This window comes from Drosophila guanche, unplaced genomic scaffold (genome assembly GCF_900245975.1).
Source record: "Drosophila guanche unplaced genomic scaffold, DGUA_6, whole genome shotgun sequence".
In the NCBI taxonomy this organism is placed as follows: domain Eukaryota; kingdom Metazoa; phylum Arthropoda; class Insecta; order Diptera; family Drosophilidae; genus Drosophila; species Drosophila guanche.
In genome coordinates this window covers 3,341,282-3,364,600 of record NW_022995745.1, presented here as the reverse complement: position 1 = coordinate 3,364,600, position 23,319 = coordinate 3,341,282, and the positions used below count along the sequence as shown (strand labels likewise).

Below are 23,319 nucleotides of genomic sequence, written 5' to 3'. Positions count from 1 at the left end.
GGTGACGATGGGTTGGTTGCGTTGTACGGGGAGCATGAGCGAGAAAACTGCAAAACCCGAAACGAAACGAAAATTATGCATGAAAACTGGCATAAAAGTTGAGTCTACGTGTTTGTTATTGCTGGCTGGTTTCTCTCTCTATATGCAGCAACAAACATGCCCCAAACACGCACGCACACACACATGCACACACACCAGCATAGGCATGGACTGATTGCATTCTGTGTGTGTTTGTCTGTGTGTTCTGCATTTGTGTGAGTAATGTACATACATTCCATACATATATGGAAAATGCAGCCGCAACGACAAAACACAATGCAAATGGCGGAAAGGCCGATTGCATGCCGAGGAGGCACAGTGGGCCCCAATCAGTGATAATTCTACATAACCAGCATTGCTCCCCCATTGATGTTCATACAAAAAAATGCGTGTTGCTGCTTCAAAAAGGTAAACTTGTCCATGGTAAATGATAAAGGATGAATGCAATACAACGAATAGAATTCAAGTCACATCAACAGGCTCCTTAGAAATATAAAAGAAAAAAAAGACATCAAAAGGGCAAGGCCTCTTCCGCATGGTACCCACACACAGTGGATCAAAACAGCTGAGCCATTATAAAAATATTCCAGCAATGTCCAGCCCCTTAATTGAACTTTATGAAAATTGCCTTAAACTTGGCAAACACAAAAATTGTCCCTCAAAATGCACTTGAATGCCGAATGATTTCCATAATTGACGCTAATCATTTTTGCGCCACTGTGCGGCAATATCGCTGTGCCCCGCATAGGCGCAGTATAGACGTCGCGTTGAGGCAGGCAGGCAGGCAGCAGCAGCAGCAACAACAATCAGACATTGATGATGGGGCGAGCCCATATAATCAAAAGCAAGAGACTCAGATTCAGAGTCAGGGCTTAGTGGCTGGGCGGTGGCAATCAGTCGGCCAGTCAGTCAGTCAGTCTGTCCAAGTCCATCAAGCTATGTATGTATGTGTGTATATGGTTGGTGGAAAACCGATTCGTTGTGAGAGGGGAGGGTGTGTGGGGGACATTGGCTAATGAGTTGACCTGTCAAGTTCATGCAAAATGCACTTCAAGCGAGTTGAATGCATTGCATTCAATTGAAATTGCATTGAAGGAGGCATTCCAATAGGCCAGATTATGATACAGCCCCAGGTCGCTCATCCCCTACAAAACCATTCGAGATTCAACCAGAATTGAGGAAGAAACTACAAGCACAAATTGTAGCAAAATAAGAGACCTTCAACCAATACTCGAAGATTGTGGAGGTAGATGTGTACACTGTATTCTTATCATACCGAAAACCTTAAGACTTTGTTTGTTTTTTGTGTCGATATTTGTCAGATGCTTGTGTGGGATATATCCCCTTGTGCTCATGGTTATATCTGATATCTTTCTGATATTAAGTGCTTTATGATTAAGTCATCCAATCCCTCTCCTCTTCACTTATTGATTGCTTGTCACGATTACGAGGCTACAAGTCTACAAGTTTTGCGCCAAATTTAAATATATTTTGGCTTAAAACTCACAAAGAAGCACTTGCTGTTGTGCATATCGTTTGACAGACACAAAAAATCGCAAAAAAAAAGGGTTTAAATTTGGGTTTTGTTTTCATTTACTGGCTTGAGCAGGATTTGCAGGGTTTCCGTCCCCATTTGGAGAATACTTTTTGGCTTCAGCAATTTCAATTTTTCGTTTTCCGCTTGTGCTTGAAGGTACGAGAGGTGCTGAAGGAGAGTTAGTGAGAAGAGAGAGGGGTTGTGGCGTAGTTCCGTCCAGTGCTGCACTTAACAGCCGGTGCCAAAAAGGGTTAAAGGCTCGACACTTCACTCTACTTCGCTCCACTAGACAGCAGAAGCCTCCAGGGTTGTCAGAGTGTTTGGTTACTCTTGCTTTCTGTTTGTTCCCATTTCATAAATATTTCAGTGGGTGGGAGTGGGACTCATCTTTCTCTGCAAATAACCCCATTATTTCATTTTCATTTTCAGTTCTCTGGTCGCAGGAAACCTGTAAACAAGAAACACTCAAACTGAAGACGACTTGACGGCTCTCACTTGCTTTTTGTTTTCATTTTGCTTCCCCGATTTGTGTTTACCCCACCGGTTCTATGCGGCTGGGTAAGTCAGTAAGTCTCTAAATACGAAAGGGTTAAATTTATAAAAATATTATTAATTATTACCATATTTTTGAAAGTTTTATAGATTTCTAAATATTTGCAAGAGATTTTGTGGAAGGTGATATTGTAGAGAACAATAATAAAGAAAACTTTGCATCAACAGTTGAAAAAATACTGAACAAAATGTTGCTTTGGGTTGGGAAATTTAGTTAATTGATATTGTTAGTCCGACTTTGTGGAAGAATCGATCCTTATAGATAGAGAGGCAAATAAATCGCTATGGCTCCCTGAAATTTGTGGTGTTTGTGGTGCTCCGAAATTCTCGCTCTCCATTCTTTTTTAGGGTATTTATAAGCATTGCCCTTGCACTTTTTGTTTTTCGTTTTGCTTTTTTACGCCCAATCAAAATTCCATGGAAAGCCAGAAGTTTGAAACACTTGCACATGTGCTATTATAAATTTTTTGTGGGATTTGTTGTTGCGTTGCACTGCATTTGTCGGGTTTTTTCGAGCTTATCGAGACTGCAAATAAACAAGTCTGAAGGGAATGAAGGGGCTGAATTACTCATACGCCCTGTTATGCAGCTGCCGCCTGTTCACTTTTTGTTTTTTTTTTTTTGGACTCTATATACTCTTAGTGGCTCATGGTATGCGAACTGAAATTCGTATTTCATTTTTATTTTATTTTTTTTTGGTCTGTTTTTTTTCCGTTGTGTAAATCGATACGAGAACGTGTAAGGCGGAGCGGATAATTAAGAAATGTCCACATAAATATTGGGAATGTCGACGGCTCTCATTACCCATTGAATCGGTAGAGATTGCATATTCTATAATATAATGGTAAGCGATTTTAGAATTGGGTTCTTCAATTCGAAAACAAATATTCGCCCTTGGGTGAACACATCTCCATTTTTATTACAAATTTGTTACTTGTAAATATTAAAAAACAAAAATATTAAATAAATATTCATGAATATTTATGTCTAATGGCTTGGGATCTGGCCGAAACCCAATCCGAATTCGAACATGAAGCTAGAAACCAAAGGGAACCGTAAATATGTCATCCAAAAATAGGTTTACAAATTATGGCAGCAACATTGAAGGGGGGTTCAGAACATTCAGCTGTAGCCTTAGTTATTCCAATTAGCCCTCAAATTGCTGGCAAATGCTAATAAATAGCTTTCATAATGCAATTTCTAATTGCAATGTCATATGGTTCCAGCCCCCACGGCTGTAATGGCTTCCCCCCTGCCCCTTCACCGCCCTTCGTCGTGCAACCCTTGGGAGCCAGGATACAGCAGACGCGCTCGCTCTCTTTTTGTGGGTACTCTCTCTCTCTCAGCCGCTCTTTTGGGTGATGTTCAACATGTTGCGGCAACAAATTGTTGCACAGTCGGGTGGTCACACCGGTGCTGAGTTGACGCCGGTTTCTGAGCTGCGTTCCAAAAATAAGCTCTCTCATTTCCTGAAATGCTTTCTCTTTCCCTCTCTTGCTAGTACCTCCCTGTCCTGCTCCTTCCGCAGATAAGCGCTGCTCTCATGAAGCTCCCATGGACAACTCTCTTTGTGGCATTTTGGCTCTCTCGCTCTTTGCTTTGCCAATGGCGTCCATCCAGTCCGTTCCATGCCTTATTTTATTATCATATGAGGATCGTAAGAAATTCTACTTTGGCTCTAAGTCCCAATCGAAATTTTTTCAGCTGTCTTTTGGTTCTCCGACTAACCATTTTTGCTACAGTTAGTTCTTCGCTCTCTCTTTCTCTCTTCTCGCTGGCTCTCCTTTTGCTTCCTGCCTCTCCTCGCTGGCATAACCATTCTCGCACCTGCGCTGTATTTTTGCGACGCATTTTCCTTTTGCTGACTGCTGCTGTTCTTCTCTCACCCGGTTTTCAGCTAGCTACCAAAGCCGCTCTCTCATTCTCGCTCTTTGTCTCTGTTTTACTTTGTCGCCCACGCCACTTTCCTTCTTGTTTGTGTTGATTCTTGTTTGGGGTTTGATGTTTGTGTGTTTATATCGAACTACAATTACAGTTGGGAGTCCTCTCTCTCTCTCTCTCTCTCTCTCTCTCTTTACAGCATTTACTGCATGTCTGTGATTGTTGTTGGCATGCTTTTTGCTTGATTTCCGCTTTGCATGCCGTCATGCACTTTGAACTTTTTTGCCCTTCTCCTTTTGTGAGATTCTCCCGCTTACAACGCACCTGACCCCCCCCCCTCCTACCCTTCCATCCCACCTCCTGCTACGACTTGTGCTCTTCGTCTTCTGCTTGAATGTTTGTTGCTTTTGGATTTCTGCTTTACTTATTACATGTTTTCGACTGGCTCTCGCTTCAGACACGCGGCCAGAGAGTAAACAAGTTTTAGGACTTTCTTGTCCTAGTCCACGTTCCTCACATACAACTTCCCAGCCAGCGTAATCGAATATTTTCTGTTGATTTTGGTGCAATATGTGCATATGTATGTACATAAATATATGCATACACATGTATGTGTGTATGTATAATAGTTGTGACGCGTACAAAGCGTCTCACTCGTTCCTCCTCGTCTGTCATGGTAAAATGATTGGTATTCATTTTCCAACCTCTTCTATTGTAATCGAGTAATCGAAATTAATATTATCTTTGGTTGTTTCCGGTAGATATGCATACATAAAATATATTTAAGCTTTAAAACAATTATAACAATTAACAAAATATAAGCAAAACAAAAACAATAACAATCCGTTTTAACCGCTCCTACTGACATTCAGTCAGCTTCATCTTGTCGATATCTTTGCGCCGCAGGGATTCCGGTCCCCCACTAGTTGCATCTGCGCTTGGGTTTGCGGGTGGTGGGGCAGGGCTTTGGTGTTTGGAGGCAGGGCAGTTTGATGGGCAACCAACAGGGTTTTGGGGTGGGGATGCATTTTTGCGGCTTCTTTGTGGTCGTCCTTCTGTGGATGGTTTTGCGTCTTTTTATGGTTTTGGATTTTTTGGTGGTTTTGCATTTTTTGGTGCTTCTGATTTTTTTCGTGGTAGTTCTGCATTTTTTAGTTGTTGGGCATTTTCTAGTGGTGGTGCAACGTGTGGTGGCAGGCGCACAGGTAGATGTAGTAGTGGTGCAGGCTGTAGTGGTTGTAGTGGTACAGGGTCTAGTGGTCGTGGTGGGAGGCTTTGTGGTCGTGACACATTCTGTGGTGGTGGTGCAGAGTGTGGTGGTCGGCGCACAGGTAGATGTCGTCTCCGTGCAACCACACGGTGGCTTCGTAGTGGTGCAGGCCGTAGTAGTTGTAGTGGTGCAGGGTCTAGTGGTCGTGGTGGGAGGCTTTGTGGTCGTGACACATTCTGTGGTGGTGGTGCAGAGTGTGGTGGTCGGCGCACAGGTAGATGTCGTCTCCGTGCAACCACACGGTGGCTTCGTAGTGGGGCAGGCTGTAGTGGTGCAGGCTGTAGTGGTACAGGGTCTAGTGGTCGTGGTGGGAGGCTTTGTCGTCGTGACACATTCTGTGGTCGTCGGCGCACAGGTGGGTGTCGTATCCGTGCAACCACACTCTGGGGGTGTTTCCGTACAGGCTTCAGTGGTCGTGGTTGTGGTTCTCCTGATAATACGAGCCGAGGCGACGTTCGCACACTTTATAATCAGTAAGTTCGCTGCAAATTAAGAAATGGCAAATGATTACGGTGCTTAGGTGAACGGCCTTTCGGTGGTGCCACCAATTACCAATTAGTATTCCAACGAAGAACTTCATGTTGGTCCTTGCTGCTGGGAACAAGTCCAGTTACTGAAACGACGGAGCCTGCAAAAGTGGTTGGGACTTCGCTGGGTGGTGCGAAGCCATTAACTGATGCCTTCTTCGATGGTCCCGTCGCCTTTATATATCCAAGACCTTACACGTGTCCTGGCCTGGTTTATGCAAACACAGCCCCCACCACAGACACCACAAACTTGGAAGGTAGTTGCACCCAAAAAAAAAAAAGAAACAAATAACCCACCGCATCCCATACGATCCGATACGATCCGATCCGCCTGTGGATTAATTATAGCCACTGTCTGGCCCTTGGAGTTTGTTGAAGTTCAAGGTGAAGCGTGTTGTACATATGTACATATGTTTGTATGCATATGTACATACATAGTATGTACATTATGTATAACACTTCAGATTCGGCAAATAGCTACATTTTTGTATGTAATATCCAATATATGACACTCCCATGAGCTCCCATGAGGGCTATTCCGATTAGATTACCTAATTGAATAAGGTTTTACGGGGTTGTCAGGTACCTTCATGTACAATCCGTGAATTAGACCGAAATATCGTACGAGGTTTTGCAATTGCCAGACAACCCCATCCGATAGATTGTTTGAATTTCGATTCGTCTATGTGGCGGATGCAGTTATTTAAAATTGTAAATTTTGACCTAGAAACGCGAAACAACGGTAGCACCGTGGTGTCTGGGGGAAGCGGAGTGGGGCAAATACCATAGAAAGATAGAGAGAGACAAAAAAAAAAAAGAAAAACAAAAATAAGTCCAATGAACCCTGCGACGATAGCTACATTGTTGCTGGCACTCTCCACTCGACCACCTTCTCAGCCGCCCACTACCGTTACTTTTACCCTCCCTCTGAGCAATCTTCGGTGTCCCTTTTCGTACCTCCTTCATTTAGAAGAACCTCAATCCCTCATTCTCTAAAACGTATAGCAAAATGGAATGCAAGAGAGGAATTATGAAAACAAACATTTTTCTGCGGCTCAGCAGCTTCTGCATCTCTTACTCCACTTATTCTCTCTCACCCTTCACACTCCACTCTCTCTCTGTCTTTCTTTCGTACTGTCTCTCTATTTTGCTTCATGGGAGCAGCACGCTGCAAAGTTTTGCCCAGGGCCGAAGCATCACTGCTACCGCTGCCGCTGTCAACGCTGGCCGCGCTGCCGCTGCAGCGAGTCCATGCATGTCCAAACAAGTTCCGTTCCACACAAATGCCAGCACGTTTCGAAATTGCCGCTGCCGCAACGCATACACTGAAGTCGACGTCGACGCATCATAACAATAACAAAAGCCAGTGGGAGAGGAGGGAAGAGTACAGAGGCAGGCCAGAAATGCAAGAGCAAGCAAAACATTTTGGAGGCAAGGTACATTGAATAGAAGGTACCACTTCCTGCATTAATATCTACTCTTCCCTCAGAGCTCCTCATCCCTGAATTAATACACCTTTCGTGAATCACACGCAAAAACAGTGCATAGACAGCATCAAGTAACAACAACTTACAGCGGAAAAGAACGCTCGGCTCAGGCTAAAGAGAGTGAGTGTGAGAAAGAGAGTGAGTGGTGAGCTTGGTTCGCTTTGGATGGGGTGGGTGAGTGCGGAGGAAGAGAGGAAGCAGTAAAGCTGATGTGTAATGAAACAATGACGCAGCAGAACCATCATCACCAGCATAAGAACCAGAAACAACAGCAAAAGAGAGAGATAGAGACACAGCATCTTAGGGAAGCTAACCAAGATGAATGTCGGTTTTTAGGGTGGTCCTCAAACCTCTATCCTTCAATGAATGAGATTATTAAAATCTATTATATCCCAACACACACACAAAAACACTTGTAACAATTCCAAATACCAATACCATGGTGGTGTTATCTATCATGATTACCGCTCCTGTAATCCACCGGGCTAATAGAATCGTGGAGAGCAGCTTGCTGGAATGACCCTTTATGTAATTGAATTGAAAGCAATAATTCGCACTGGAATTGCTAGGGCCGCACAAAAGAGATTTATTCAAGTTCTAGCTAATCAGCACCTCCCACACACACAAACATGCATCCAAATGCACCACCGCATCAGTATACTGTAGTTGCTCTTGAGTGGACCTCATCGAAAGAAAAGAAACTGCAATGGGTATACCCCTGTCCATGAAGAAACTATAAGGAGGCCTCGTCGGTGGCAGAGTTACTCACTGGTTCTGCCCTAGGTTCAGTGCACGTTTGCTTGTCGACGCGGAAGGTTGGTTGCGTACGAATGTTTTCTTCATGATCAGCACACTCCACTGTCGTTGCCCTCACACTTGCAGCGAGAGCCTCTCACTCGCACTTTTCACTCGCACGTTCTGCTTCGTTTTTCCGACGAGACCTCCTTATAGTTTCTTCATGCCCCTGTCTGTCTTCACTGCACTTATTGATGGTCCGCCCTAATGTTCTTTGGCTCTGTCCCATACAATTACACAGCGTTGGCTGCTTGTTTGCTGCTGGTGCTGCCTCTGCCCCCGCTCGCAGTTACTACCCATTGCTGTTGTTCTTCCTGTTTCGCTATGCACAAGCGCAAGAGGAAAAGCAACAAACAGAGACGTACACATACACATTCATACATCCATACATACAAGCCAGCACGCAACGCGTCACGTGCGCTCTTTCCAAGGTATGTTTTAAATAATAGGTAAGGTGGTAGCCTCGTTCCTATTCCAGATCGCTTGTGGTATGCTCCCGCAAATTACTGTATTCTTCGGATTACTTGAATCGCCCAAGTTGTAGTAAAAAGAAACAAATATGGGCTGCTCTGCGTACAGATGCCTAACCTTCAATTTAATTTACCCTGGCTCTCCCAGTTCACATTCTCTGTCTGTCTCTCCCTCTCTCTGTCATACGTTCACTGCACTGTGTGTGCGCCTTTGTTGTTTTTGCGAATGCTGCTGCTGCTGCTGCCACTGGCCTGCGTCGACGACGACAGCAGCAGCAGCAGCAGCGCAGCCAAAGTTAAAGCCATTCCCGAGCTGCGGCAGCATTTAGTTTGCTTCTGTCATTGCATTTGTGCGGGTAACAAAAAACAAGCAAAAGAACGAAAGATGAAGCATTAGAAACATACATAAAACACCAGAAAGAACGAATAAATATAGCCAAACAACAAGAAAAAGCTCATATGCGGAATATAATCAACAGAAAGGACCCCATCAACGCGGACACAGATACAGAAACAACAAAAAGAAATAACCATAAGAAAACAATAACAAAATCAGAAGAAAATAATCTTTACCAAGAACAACAGAATCGACAGAAACCTTGTTCGTTTTTGCATTGACATTTAGTTTTTTTTTTGGTTTTGATATATTTTTTTTAATATCAGTGTGCAAATGAGAGAAGAACAACTACCAAAGCAGTTCTAACAACAAAAGTTCTTCAACAATTCTAACGGTAAATAACATAAAAAGACCCAAAAAACAGTTCCAAAGTGCGAAAAGTTAAGCATTGTGTGTGTTTTTGTGCGTGGCTTTTCTCTCCCTTTTTTCTTTGATTTAGCATTTTGCTGGTCTGCAAGAGAGAGAGTGGGTGAGAGAGAAAGAGGGAGAGAAAGACCAGTTGGTCAGCTTTATTGCTTGATGTTTTTGGGCTTTTGTTTTTAGCATGTGCCCTTTTTATACGTTGCAGAGGGTGGTGTGAGAGGTTTGCTGTGTTGTGGCGGGGTGGGGTGCGGTTCTCTCTCAACCATCTGCTGTCAGCACACACAAATACAAAAACTCTCGCAAGCACAGCACTTATAGTGGAGCGCGTGCTTTTTTCTGCGGTCTCTCTGTCTACGCTTTTTCGCCTGCACACACACACACGCGGAGACAGACACCCGCAGGCTGCGTTCTCTTTAAAGTTCTCTCTCTCTCCCACTCTTTCGCTGGTTCTCCCAAGGCTTACGTGCTGCAAGGTGAGGCAGTAAATACGCTCTTTAAGTTTGGAACTCTCTCACCTACACTCACACACACACAGACACACATATATAAAGTTACTGTATCTCATAGAGCGACTCTCTTGGTTTATTACACCTTGGCTTTGTATCTTTTTTTGTACGGCACTCTTCGCTGCCGTTGCCGCTTTTCTACTCTACTGCCAGCCGCATTGGCAGCTTGTCAACGCTTTCATTTGACGTTGTTTAGCCGTACCGTGCGCGTCGTCGTCCACTGTCGTCGTCGCCGTCGCTGTCGCTGTCGCCGTTTGTCGTTTCGTCGCAGACGACGTCACAGTCTAAAAAGTTGCGTCAGTTTAGCCAAAACACTCAAACTAAAACAAAACAAAAAAACAACAAACACATTAAAAGACTAACTTTTGCGGGATTATTTTTTTACAAGTGCTTGAAAAATACTTTTAACAAAAAGTAGGTGAAAAATGTATATGATATTGTTATACAAATGTAATGCAAATAAAAATGTACCCTGTTCCAAAAAGGAAACCAAAAAAATAACTAGATCTGGGAAAAATTCAAATAAAAATGCAATTGAATAATACGATTTCCAGCCATCGGCGGCTTTCGGTGTTATTTTACTCCATCCAATGATTTCCTCTCTTTGCCATCCGTTTACTCTCTTAATCTCCCTACCTCTCTCTCTTATTTTGTGTGCGTTAGCTTTTCTAGTTTTCCTTCATATTAGTTGAAATAAATTTCAAAAGTTTCAAACAAAATACAAAATCCCTAGAATTTTGTTTGATTAAAAAATTAAGACAGAATAGATACTGCCAAACAGATTCACACATATACGTATGTAGTTACATTTGTATGCGTGTACATGAGAGATTTTTCCTCTTTAGTTTTTGGCTATTTTTATACGAAATTTTATTTTTTTGCACGCTCCATCACTCTTCATTTCGAAATTAGCAACAATAACACGGAACGGTGGGAGAAAGAAATGCAAAAGAAAGTGCGTGCTGTGTGCTGTCTGACAGGGAAATAGAGAGTCAGCTGAAGCTCTCTCTCTCTCTTTCTCTCTCTCTCTCTCTCCTGGGGAAGCTTACACAACAAAACAAAAAAAAAACATAATCTGTCGTTTTTGCATTGCTTTCGGTTGAATTTTTTGTTGTGCTTTCTGCTTTCCCCTTTATTTCCCTCTTTTCTTTCATTGCTGATTTGCTTCCTTTTTTTCTCGTTTCTTTTTGTTCCTTCATATTGTCGTTTCTCTTGTGTTTCTTTTTACGCTGCTTCCTTCGAAAATTCACTTTCTTCTCGGAAATGTTTTGAGACGAGAGCTTTTATTTGTTAGTTTTTCTCAAGTGCATTTTGTGGATTTAAAGATTAGTTTTCTGAATACTTTACCAAAAAAACGAAAAGTGAGCGCCATTGCAGTCTTGTTCGAATGATCCTTCAGAGGCTTCGAAACGATGGAGCTTTTCATACATTTCTACCTGTATTCTCCTTAAATGTTCACAAATAAAGATTAAATTTCTGAGGACAGATCTCTTATCTCTTGTGATCTGGTCGTCTGATGTGCTCAAGGAAGTTTCTCATATTTCAATGCCACCTCTCTCGCTTTCGCATTCTCTCTTCCTCGGGTTTCTCTAGTCAACCGCAAAATGTCCCCTCAATTTGTGTCTCATAATTTTTAGGGACTTCTGATAATTCCTTTCTGGGCTTTATTTCAATTTTTGTTTCCCTATTTTAACATTTACCGTTTTGAGCTACTCCCCTGATAGTTTTCTCTTTCTTTTTTGACTTTTGAATTCTCATTTCGGATGCAGTTTATATGATTATTAGGATTGTGTGTGTGTGTGTGTGTCTTGAGGCCCAGCAAGCCAGCCAGTCAGTCAGCCAACGCCATCACCATCCCTGTTCATGTTCTTGTCCTGTCCTGGTCTCCTCCGCCCCACCTTTCTCTTTTACATATTTTTCTTTCACACGCTGATTCCGACGATTCCTTCAATTCAACGTGTATACGTATAAGAAAGCCTGACAATGGGCCATAAAGTATTTCAGAAATATACTTTGTATGCCGAAAAGGGCGACCCTTAACCTCGGGGTTGATTTCACTCCCCCCTGCCCTGTCCAGCCCCTGGTTCGTGCTGTTCTTGTTCTTGGGGTCGATTTCGGGCTTACTCTTCAGGTACTAGAAAAAAAGTCCTTGGGTTCAGTTCGGTTCCGAGGAGATGCACTCCATCTTTCTCCCTCCTTCAGATAGGTAAATTAACGTTTCACAGGAATTAAAGTTATTCTCGGTTACTCATTGACGTGTTGGTTGGGGGTGAGGCAAATTATTGCAAATTGTTGTTCTTCTGATCCGCTTAAAGCGATTTTTCATTTGCATATTTAATAGAATTTTGCCACGCGCCTCAGTAGGGCAGTCCCCCCGTAGCTCTGTTTCTCTTTCTCAATGAGCATATCACCCTGTTATACATGTAAATATGTGCAGGAGGATGTAGACTTGTAGGCGGTGGGTGGGTGTCGAACATTTAATGTCAAGGCAGCAGCCCCCAAGGAGCATCCCATATCACCCACTCGACAGACGATAAAAAAAGCTTCTCGAAGCTCTTTCTCTCCCTTTACGTCGCTCGCTCGTTCTCTGCTAAAGTAACTGCTGTAATGGGTCTCTTAAGAGAGCGTCTGGCAAGAAAATACGCCGGCTGCAATGGCACAGCAGTAACACCCTCTTTGCCTATTTTTCTCTCTCTTTTTCACTCCACGCAGTCCTTCGAAAACAAACGGGATGCGACCCTTGACCTTTTGTATGAATTATGACAGAAATAAAACAACAACAATGCATTTCGCCCCTCAGTTGAATGCCCCACACACATACACATACAGCCAACAGGACAGCTGACATGGAAAATTTTTGCGTCGACTGCGCGCACGCGCCAATGCTCCCTTTTCTCTTCCACATTTTCCATTGATTAGACGACAACCAAAGCGACGGCCACAGCACTGCGCGGCTGTAACTTGTTGTGTTGGTGTGGGACTTCGACTTCGCCCTCCTATTCCACTCTCATTCTTTTGCTTTTTGTTGCCGCCACGCAGCTGTGCACAATTAGCGCAAACGCAACAGCTGCTCGCGGCTGCATTTTACAGTTCCTCTGCTTTAGCTGGTGCAGGCGACAAATGTGTCTGAGATGATTTTGAGATGGTACCCGTTACCCAATAAATTGATGTACATACACATGTATGTATGTAACTTTCGAACGGGATATAAAAACTTAATTTGTCCAGGCGACAAATGTGTCTAGTTAGTTAACATTTTACGGTATTTGCGTCGATTCGATTTGCTTAAGGTGGTGCCAACAGACGACTAAGGCTTTAAAGATAAGAAGCATCAACTCAAGCTTTTGTCGCCTTTTGCGCTCTCTCTTTGTTCTGTGACCTCTCTCTCTCTCTCTCGGCATTGTTTGTAAATAAGTTAACTAAAATATCAACTAAGAAACAAATGTTTTTTCTTTGCTCATTACAGCCCAAACAGCAACCACAGCCACACAGCAACAACGTTAAACCACAAATTTATTATTGCAACAACAAAAACAAAAGGAAGAAAAACTGCAACCCACACAAGCAAAAAAGCAACCAACAACAACAGTAACCACCGAAGCCGAACCACAACTGAAAATTGCAGCAACTACAGCTACAGCTCAGCTGTCTTTCGCTCTCTTTAAACAACATACAACTGTAAACGTGTCGTTATCGCGACTTTAAGCTGTGCCTGGCTGTGCCTCTCTCGATCGCTCGCTAAACTAAATTGCTCTGTGTGTGCGTCGTAATCGTCATCGCGTTGTGTTGCGTGCGTGCGTGTTCCTGTGTGAGTGTGCATCTTCGTGTGTGCGTGTGTGTGTATCACCAAAGTGAAGGTGTGCGTGGCGCTTGGGTGTGTGAGAGTACGAGTAAGAGTACGAGAGTGCGTTTTGAGACGCGTCGTCGGCTATGTCAAGGGGCATAGATGCGCTAATAAAAGCGGTGCTCTACCTTGAGCAGAATGAGAAGCCCACGCAGACGGGAGGAGGTGGAGGTGCTGCTGGAATAGGCTTAGTGCCACAGCCGATACCGGTGCACTGCATCAATGGGAATGTCGGTTATCGGAGCAGCAAGAGCATCGGTATTCCCACTAACAACAACAGCGCGAGTCAGCACAATAGAAATACTACGGGGAGTAACGGCATCATTGGCAGCATTGCCACAGCAGCAGCAGCAGCATCATCGTCATCATCGTTGTCGGGTTCCGTGTATGCAAACGGAAATAGTAACGGTAACGGCCACCACACCAGCAGCAGCAGTAGCTGTGGCAGCAACAGCAACAGTCCACGCAGTCAATTGGTGGCCGGAGCTCGAGCTGGCCATGATTACGAGTACGTTGGCAGCGTCAGCGTCGTTGCACCCCCCGCCACTGCAGCCCATGGACAATTGGAGGCGTCATCGCTGCGCCACAGCGAAGGTCGCAGCATTATCTCGGGTAAGTTTTAACGCGCTCTCTCTCTCTTACTCTCTCTTGATGTACATATGTATGTACGTATGTAACTGTCCCAACCTGATTGTTATCGTCATCATAACTCGCATCATCATCATCATCCAAAATAATCTAAGGGGAATCTATGAGAATACTCCACCAGCTTTTACCTATCCCCTTCAAAATATTTCCTCCCCCTGCTCTTCCTACGAATCTGCCCGCTGCAGCAATCTCTCGTCTGACTCCCCCATACATTACCCTTTACTCTACCTCCCACAAACGAAACTGTTGATGTTGCTCTACTGCTCTCTCTCTCTCTCTCTCTCTCTGTCGACTCTGCCAGCTCTCTTTTTTCGCTGCATTTAAACTTGTTTTGACCTTGTTTTGCGTCGTCGCTGGCGTCTTCTCTTGTCCGCCCTGCACTTTGCGTGGGCGCGCACTGTACCCCAAAAGGCAGCTCTTTCTCACTCACACACTCACTCGCAGGTTGCAAGCGTGGCAGCAGCAGCAGACGCAGCAGGTACTGTTATATTTTTAGCGCGCGATGTTTGCTAAGCGGCCAACGTTAGTCGCGGCAGCGTTGGCGTCAGCGTCAGCTGCGCAGTCAAATTGGCATGTGCTAAATTGTCTTGATGGTGCTGCTGCTGTTGCGATCGCTGCGCTGTTGCCTTGACAAAGATAAGAGGGAGGTTGTGGGGGGTGCAGCAGCGTCAAAAAATATATGCATACATACATATACAAATCTACATTTGTATGCATGTACATATTTTTTGTTGTTGTTTTTCGCTTCGCTTTTTTTCATTTGCCTTTTGCTGTGCTCATTTGGTTTTTTTCGTTTGGTCTCTTCTTCTCGTTTCTATTTTGTCATGCGCTTTTGCCTGTTTTCGTATTTTTTTCGCACGTACGCTTTGTACTTGTTGCTGTTGTTGTTGTTTGGGGTCACGTCATGGCTCGCATCGTTCGCCTCTCTCTCTCTCTCTCTCATTGACAAATTAGTCATACTAGCCCCAAACTAATGACAGCTCATAACAAAAGAGATATAGTGAGTACGCGAGAGAGGGAGAGAGAGAAGAGCGGCAAAGTGTTTATGCAAGCGAAGGAGCAGCCCACGTGAGCGTTGGCATGCTCTTGCTACCTCCCCCCCCTCTTCACATTCTTTCTCTCACACTCTCGCTCGCTGACTGTATTGAGTTGTGTCTTTGCAAACAAACAACATGCTAAACTCTCTCACTCTCTCTTCTTTATGCTGTGTCTATCTCTCTCTCATTTGCTGGAGCTCTCTTTTTCTTATTTTGATTCCGAGCTCTTCTCTCTTTGGGCTCCTCTCTCTTACTCTCTTGCGTTGGTGGTGTAAAGCAAAGTCAATGAACTTTGTACGCATTTATGTTTTGGTATTGCTTTTTCGTGCCCATTTCATGTTATTACTTTTTTTGCCTTTCTTTTATGTTTTTTTTAATGTATTTTTTGTTTGTTTTCTTCACACTTACAAATTTGTTGGTTGTTGCGTATGCTTTTCTTGCATGTAATATTTGGACAGCCGTCTTTTTTTCTTTAACCACCTCCCACCACCTCTCGAGTCCCTCTGCGCCCTTTCTCTTCCCTTGATTCCTATTCTGTTTTGTTTTTGATGCTGCTGTGGCTTTTGAACCACTGCATTTTCCTGGTTTTTGTATTTGCTCTTTATTTAGCTGTACGTGTGTTTTTGTTGCTTTTGTTTCGACATCAGCTGGAGCTTCGAAAAAACCATTTGTGGGTGTGTTGGGGGTGCGGTGCTTTGGAGATGTGTAAGACTGGGTGCAGGAGAAATGCAAGATTATGCAAGCAGAATTAATCTAGGGGGGGGGGGGAAGGGTATGGCTCTGGCCTGTCAAATTTAACTGGAAATGTCTATTTTTAAACGTGATTCTTGCGCTCGTGCAGAAATAAGGAAGTGGGCCCTAGGGCTTAGGGCCGTCCGATGATAAATCTCTGGAGAAGGAAAAGTAGGAGCGGTGTAGGCTGTGTGTGTGTGTGTGTGTGTGCATGCGAGGTGTAATTAGATGCATTCATTCCTCTCATACAATAGCGAGCAAAATGTGATAAGAAGACAAATTGCAGTTACATTTTATATTTTGTATTCCTCACTCGTGTCTCTCTATTCCTTGCCATAAATAAATCTATACCTAACTGTTCTTTGTGAACTGAAAACAACAAGAGCTACCCAAACACTTCCAACTACACCAACAGAAAACTCAACAACAAGTTGGATCGTTTGCATTGCCAAACTCTTAAGATCTTAATGTATATTATCCATATCCAGTATCCATATCCATTCATATGTATCTATGTGTGATATGTATATCTGTGCGTTCTCTCTATTGGTGTGGTGTGTGGGTGTGTGCGTGCAAGTGTTGATAACATTGCCCCAAGTGCTGCTGTTGCAGCCACGTGCGCTTTCATCACGTGGCACACACAAGCGGCAATTGCAAAAGCCCGGCGGCAGCGGCTGCGGCAGCAGTAACATGAAAAAACAAACAACAACAAAAAAAAACAGGTGTGGGTAGGGGCGAATGTGTGTGTTTGACGTAGAAAAGGGCTGATAAGGTGGTGCAAATGGAGGTGGAGGAATGGTGTGAAACTGATGGCAGGGGCATGGAAAACATGTGCATATATGAGAACAGAAACCGAAACAGATGTGGATAGTGTGGTAAGAGAACGAACGGAATGCATACAATCGTTTGTGGGTTGACTGGGGAATGGATTAAGAATCCCTTAAGAATGAAATGAATGAATGCCCATAGCCGATGAGGCGAGTTTTTCGAATAATTGTCTATCTCCTTATGACTAGTAAAGGTGAACTAATTAATCGGTTGGCTTAAACATTTATTATCCTGTTAGCTTTTCATAGAAGGAAGTTTACTTTGGGTTTGCCATCACTTTAGCCGTTCGCTTATGGGAAATTGTTGTGCACTGTTTGCATAGGGACAAATTGGGTTGCAGTTGAATGGGTACACTTGTTCATCTCTTCTTTGAATTCCTTTTGGCTCAATATTTATATTATAATATTTATTATTTGTTTCATATTTGATCTCTCTTTTGTGGTTGCGACCTGTCAAAATGGACACGTGTCACCCGTGCACCCATACGCCTGTACCCCAATCTTCCATCATCAAAGCGCCCACTGCCAGGGAAACCGCATAATGCGATGGGAAAGGGGGGGGGGGGGGGGGGGGGGGGGGGGGGGGGGGGGGGGTTGGGGGGCTAATCAATCATTAATAATGCATTCTACACTACTCGTCATACACAAAATGTTGTAGTGCTGTGGTTGTCGCTGTTCGCTGTGGTTTGTTGTAGCATTACTGTGTGCTCTGATGGGAAAATCGCAGTGAAATTTCCACAAAAAGAATTGTAATTAACTCATTCATCCACTCAAACACACACACGCACACGAAGGACCTCATTAAACATTTATTGTGGACTCCTTGATCGTTGACTTTGGTTTCGGTTTTCTGTTTTCTGTTTATTTCCATTTATTTGTAATTTATTTAAGTATTGGTTTGCTTTCATTTGTTTTTGTTTAATTGTTAATTCCCTGTTTGTGGCTTGTATTCCCGAAAAGTTATCTTTAAGTTAAACCACAAATAAGGATCTTTAGGATTTTTGTAGAAAGAAAAAATAATCATTACATTAGAGGATAGACTTCCCGAACACTTTCCGCTCTGTTTGCTATTTTAAAGTTATTTTGCTTTCTGTAAATGTCTTTCCCAAGTTTTCCCCCACTTCATTTCTCTGTCATTTCACACATTCGAGAGCAATCCATCAGGGTTTTGTTTGTTTTGTAATTACCTTTTGTAATATCGTATTAAATCCTTTTTCTTATGATTCTTATTTAATTTTGTTTTTTCATTTTCTCCCTATGTTTTTTGTTTGGTTTTCGGATCACATTTTTAGAGGATGAAAATTCCTCGTCCAACTCCAACAACTCCTACTCCCAACAACAACTGCAGCAGCAGCAGCAACAACTAATTGCCACATCAATAGCAGCAGGCAGAGCTGCAGCAGTGGCTGTGGCAGCGGCAGCGGCAGCAAGAGGCAGCAGCCCCGCCTCCAACACTGCAACGTCTCCCCCCAAATCTCCCACCTCCAACGCCACTTCAGCCGCCGCTGCCGCCGCCTCCGTTACTTCTTTCATACTGCGGGCGAATGCCAATGGTAGTGCCCCAACCTTCATCCATCAGGCTGCCAAGCACAAGCTGAGCAACGGCAACGGCAACGGCAATGGCAATGGCAATTCGAATGGTAGCAGTGGCAGTGGCAGTGCCAGTGGCAGTGCCAGTAGTGGTGGATCAGAGATTCCGCGCAAATATCTGCTGGTGTCGGATGGCAAGGGCACCGTTTACCCGGCACCAGACAGCGGCTCCAACTCCACCTCCGCAGCGCCAGGAGCAGGAGCCTCCTCGGCTTCTGCCTCGGCCTTTCCGTTGGGTGCCAGCCATGGGGTAGGCAGTGCCGGGCGCCTGTCTGATTTGCAAAATGCCATTTGGCAGGAGAGTCAGCGGCACCATCCGCACCACCATCACCAGCAGCAGCAGCAAAAGCAGGTCCTGGGGAAGTCAGGGATACCACTCACCCCGCCACCGATGTCCACACGCAAAGTGGCCGACCCGAATGCCCGTATACGTTCGTACTCACTCTCCTCCCATAAATTTCCAGCGCCCGCTCAGGGCGACAGCCACCAGCAGCAGCACCATCACCCACTTGGCTACATGAACGGCGGACGGGTGGTGGGTGGAGCGGCGGGCGCAAGCAGCTCCTACCGCCAGTTAATCAATGTTCAGGCAGCAGCGAGTGCGGCAGCAGCAGCCGCCGCAGCAGCGTCAATGGCCAGCAGCTCCTCTGTATCGACATCGGCGCCAGCGGTGGGATCTCAACTAAGCCACGGCGGCCGCAGGCGCACGACTAGCTCCAACAGCAACGGGTGAGTGCATGCCCCATAAGAGATTTCTAACCGATTACTAATGAATTTGGCAATCCTTGAGTAGAGCTGGCAATCGGGAAGTGCACAACAAGCTAGAGAAGAATCGTCGGGCACAGCTGAAGGAGTGCTACGATCAGCTGAAAAGGGAACTACCCATGGGTGACGAGGATCGCAAGAAGACCTCCAATTTGATAATACTCGATACAGCCCATAAATATGTCAAGGTGAGTGGCACAACACATCACATCACATCCACTTAATGATTGAATTGATTTAACAATCTCTTTTGGTTTTGCATCTATTAGGAATTGACCAAGCGTGGTCGCGAACAGGAGGCGGAGGTGGAGCGTCTGGCCAAGCAGAAGATTGAGCTGCAGAAGCGATTGAATAGTTTGAGAAGGGACACGGACCAGCAGAGCATTCCACTGAATGAAAAAGGTACACGAATTGCAAGCAAATCCAATTCGAAATCTGATTTGCATTGCATATTGCGAGATGTAGATCAAAGTTAGCATATGCTTGGAGGTTCTTTAGACCTTCAACGTGTTGTGCAATCATCTCACGCTCTCTCTCTATCTCTCTCTCTATTTGTTTCTGTCTCTTTTAGCCGTTTGCCTGGCGGCCGGTTCATCAGCATCCGCTACATCCAGTGGACGCAGCGGAACAACAATACTGTTTGATGCCACAACAGCCTCTGTCTGTGCAACTGGGGTAAAAACATGCCGCCGCCCCCTAAAGGCGATCGAGAATCTATATCTCTGTCTCTCTTTCTTTAATGCAACATGCAACATTAGCTAACAACTGTGATAAGCAAAACGAATGCAACAACAACAGCAGCAACCGCCGCAGCAGCAGCAACAGCAGGAGCTGCAGTAGGAGCTGGAACAGGAGCAGGAGCAGGAGCAGGAGCAGGAACCATCTCCAAGCAAATCTCCTCTTCCAGCGTTAAAGCTGTGGCTGTCGCACCTTCTGGCAATCACTTGATCCCCGGTAATGGAAATGGGAATGGAACCGCAACCGCAACCGCAACCGGAACCGGAACAGCCATCATGACAATTAAGAACGGCAGCATTTTGGCCATCTCACCTACGGCCATTCTGCAGCAGCATCATCACTCCCAGCACAGCAGTCCGGCGGGCAGTCCCACGAGTGTGACAATGGGTGCAACCACAACTCGTGGATCGCCCACACCATCGACACCGTCGCCATCGCCCAGCTCCTCATCGAGCGGCGTCTCGTCGTCGGCCTCTTTCATGAGCTCCTCATCATCATCGTCATCCTCCTCCTCATCTTCGTCGTCGTCGTCCAGCTCATCGTCAAGCTCCTCTTCGTCGCCCACACAGACGACGACTGCGCATCTATTGGGATCGCGCAGCGTTGGCCTAAAGTACCATGGGGCCGCAGGCGGCCCTGGTACCGCACTGAATGGAGGCGCCACCATAGTGGCCACCGCAGTGCCATCAGCTGCGGGATCAGCGAATGGTAAGTGAATCTGTGAAACGTTTAATGTTATCTAATATTTATTTGTCCTTTGCTAATTTCCATCAGGTTTCCATCAGGCGGAAAAGGATCGTAGTTACAATTTCTTGACGCTCAGTGCTGGCACAACGGCGCAGTAATTTGTGGAGGAAGAAGCAACAGCCAACAAACCAACAATTACAACAACTATAACAATAAAAACAACAACAACAGCAACAACAACTGAATTGTGTGCAACAGCTCCCACCTTATAAAAAAAAGTAAAAGCACCTACAACAACAATGAGAACATACGATGAAACCAATGAAAGAGCAAATGATGATTGTTCTTCAAGAATCTTCTACATTTCTTTCTCAACAACAGCAACACCACTTGGCACACACAAACACACACACGTATAAAATTTCAACAACAGCAAACAATTACATTTGTTGTAACAACAACAACAAACAGTTCCGCCCAACATTTAGCATCGATTTTGAAAATCATTGAGTAAAAGAGAACAAAGAAATATGGAGGGAGATAGAGCAAAGTTATTTTTTAATAGATGATTTTACACAAAAACAAGCGGCAGTAGAACGAACACAGTGGGAAAATAGACACACACACACACACACACACTCAAGCAAACAACATGTGCAACAATAATCAAAAAGGCGGCACAACATGTGCAACAATAATCAACAACAACCAGACCAAACATATGAAGCAATCACAGCAGATCAACAATAAAAAGTTACACCAACATCAAGAGCAACAACAAAAATCAACAACAACAGAAGCAAGAATAAAAAACACCAGCAAAATGATTACCAACTAAATATAGAAGCAGTAATAGAAAGCATTAGCCAAGAGCTAACAGAAAAAAAACACGAACAACAATCAACAGCAGCAGCAACTTTACCAGCTACAACTTTTACACCAGCGGCAACATTATCATCAACAATTTCAACAACAGCAATAACATCAGATACTTTAACAACATGAAACCTAACAACAGGCAGCATTTCAACTCACACACACACACACACATACACACACACACACACACACACACACACACACACACACACACACACAAAAAATATGCAAAAAAGAGCAACATCATTTATATAATTGTATACATACATATTTAAATAAATAATTAAATCTAATGTACTACTTTATAGCCTAGTAAAGATCTAGATCTATCTGAACAAAAACACCAACCAACAACAACTAAGAGTAGCACATTTAATTGTAAACGAAAAGGTATAAGAAATTATAAACCAAATGCGCTGTTGTAACAGAAACCACCAATGGGTAACGCTTTATAAATATACACATACACTTATATATATTGTATATTATATATGTATATGTATACCTACAACTAAAGAGGAAAGAAGGGCGATAAATCACACAAACAAATATTATTACTTATAGTGATTAAAATATAAACGAAAACAAGTTTCCAAAAGATGCAACATATAACGGTAAGGTACATACATAGATCTATATACTATCTAGAGAAAAACAAAAGGAAAATCATTTTGTAGTCTCTACTTTTGACCAAACATCTAGAAAAATGTACGCGTACTTTTGTATCGCCTAAAAAGGATTACTTTTTTTGCTACCGCAAAATGGCATTCAACTATTGTGTGAGAATTCTGTATATTTCAAACATTTGTTTTCTTCTCCTTCTTGAGTGTCTAGAAACAAAGCAAAAATCAAATCAATAGAATTACAACAAAGTAGAGAGAGAGAGAGAGTATTTTGTGTGTATGTTATATCTGCGTGTGCAAATACATTTAACCATAGAATTTATTGCATAGCCAGCCCCCCTCCGCCCCATATATGTGTGTACGTGTGTAGAAAAATCCATAACGAAAGATGTGTGTGTGTGTGTGTGTGTGTTTAGACCCATTTGAATTAAATATTAGAGCATCGTAGCAGGTGAAATCAAGGTGAGACAAACACTGACATCGTCGTAGACATTGTGTGTAGCTAAATGTGTAATAGTGCAATAAGCTAAGGACCCTCCACTCCAATAAGTATATATCAAATCCCATATATTTATCCATCCCCATCCCAATTTCAATCCAAAGTTTAATATACTATATATTTTGTACAATTTTCCGTTTGTTTTCTACACGATTTTCGAAAGACGAATGCACATGAGAAGACATAGAAGACATACAAAATGTAAGCACAGTGTATGTGCGTCGTCGAATCACAAGTCGAAAATAGTAACGAACATTTTACGGTAGTAAAAATTAAAACAAATAATGCCACCATACCCACAACAAAAATTTGATACAGAAAAAAAAAACAGTTTTAAAAGCTTATAAAAAATATTTATAAAAACAAAAAAATTATAAAAAAACAAAATAGAAAATAGGCAACAACAAAAAACAATTATTGATTTAAGCAAAACAAACAAAAAATGCCCTAGACAAAAATATTTAAAACTATAAACAAACAGAAAAACCAACAACTAAATGTTATATTTTGGAGCATTTTTTTCAACGTGTATGTGTTAGAACATACATATATGTATGTATGTATACCTAGATACAAGGACAAAACAGATGGAGGGCGAATTGATAAAAGTATTAGCAAAAGATATG

General features: G+C 43.5%; 2 protein-coding genes and 1 long non-coding RNA gene across 8 annotated transcripts in view; 2 read left to right on the top strand and 1 right to left on the bottom strand.

Annotated features, from left to right (window-relative positions):
• LOC117580655 overlaps nt 1-13,344 on the top strand; it is a 26,826-nt gene extending 13,482 nt beyond the window's left edge. For 2 of the 3 annotated variants that reach the window (XR_004573592.1, XR_004573594.1), the window contains 2 exons: nt 2,006-2,134; nt 13,291-13,344. This is a non-coding gene — a long non-coding RNA (uncharacterized LOC117580655). Of the gene's footprint in view, nt 1-2,005; nt 2,143-13,290 lie in introns of all 3 variants that reach the window. The other variant, XR_004573593.1, reaches the window with a different exon arrangement.
• Nucleotides 4,825-5,961, bottom strand: LOC117580654 (salivary glue protein Sgs-3-like). The gene is made up of 2 exons (XM_034267258.1): nt 5,832-5,961; nt 4,825-5,761 (listed from the first exon to the last, which is right to left on the bottom strand). The coding sequence occupies exons 1-2, from the start codon at nt 5,857-5,859 to the stop codon at nt 4,932-4,934; spliced, it is 858 nt and encodes a 285-aa protein (XP_034123149.1). The 5' UTR covers nt 5,860-5,961; the 3' UTR covers nt 4,825-4,931.
• A 40-nt stretch (nt 13,345-13,384) lies between the features above and the next one.
• On the top strand, nt 13,385-21,571 carry LOC117580653 (uncharacterized protein DDB_G0271670). Of its 4 annotated transcripts, XR_004573591.1 has the most exons (8): nt 13,385-14,280; nt 18,205-19,231; nt 19,296-19,455; nt 19,537-19,669; nt 19,839-19,942; nt 20,026-20,713; nt 20,780-21,105; nt 21,310-21,571. XR_004573591.1 is itself a non-coding variant. In XM_034267257.1 (7 exons), exons 1-7 carry the CDS (start codon nt 13,755-13,757, stop codon nt 20,848-20,850), a joined length of 1,542 nt encoding a protein of 513 aa, XP_034123148.1. In that variant the 5' UTR covers nt 13,385-13,754; the 3' UTR covers nt 20,851-21,571. The 4 variants fall into 4 exon arrangements, 3 of the variants coding, with proteins under 3 accessions (XP_034123148.1, XP_034123147.1, XP_034123146.1); XM_034267257.1 differs by having other exon boundaries at nt 13,385-14,015; nt 19,107-19,231; nt 20,780-21,571; XM_034267256.1 differs by having other exon boundaries at nt 18,967-19,231; nt 20,780-21,571.
• Nucleotides 21,572-23,319: the final 1,748 nt, after the last annotated feature.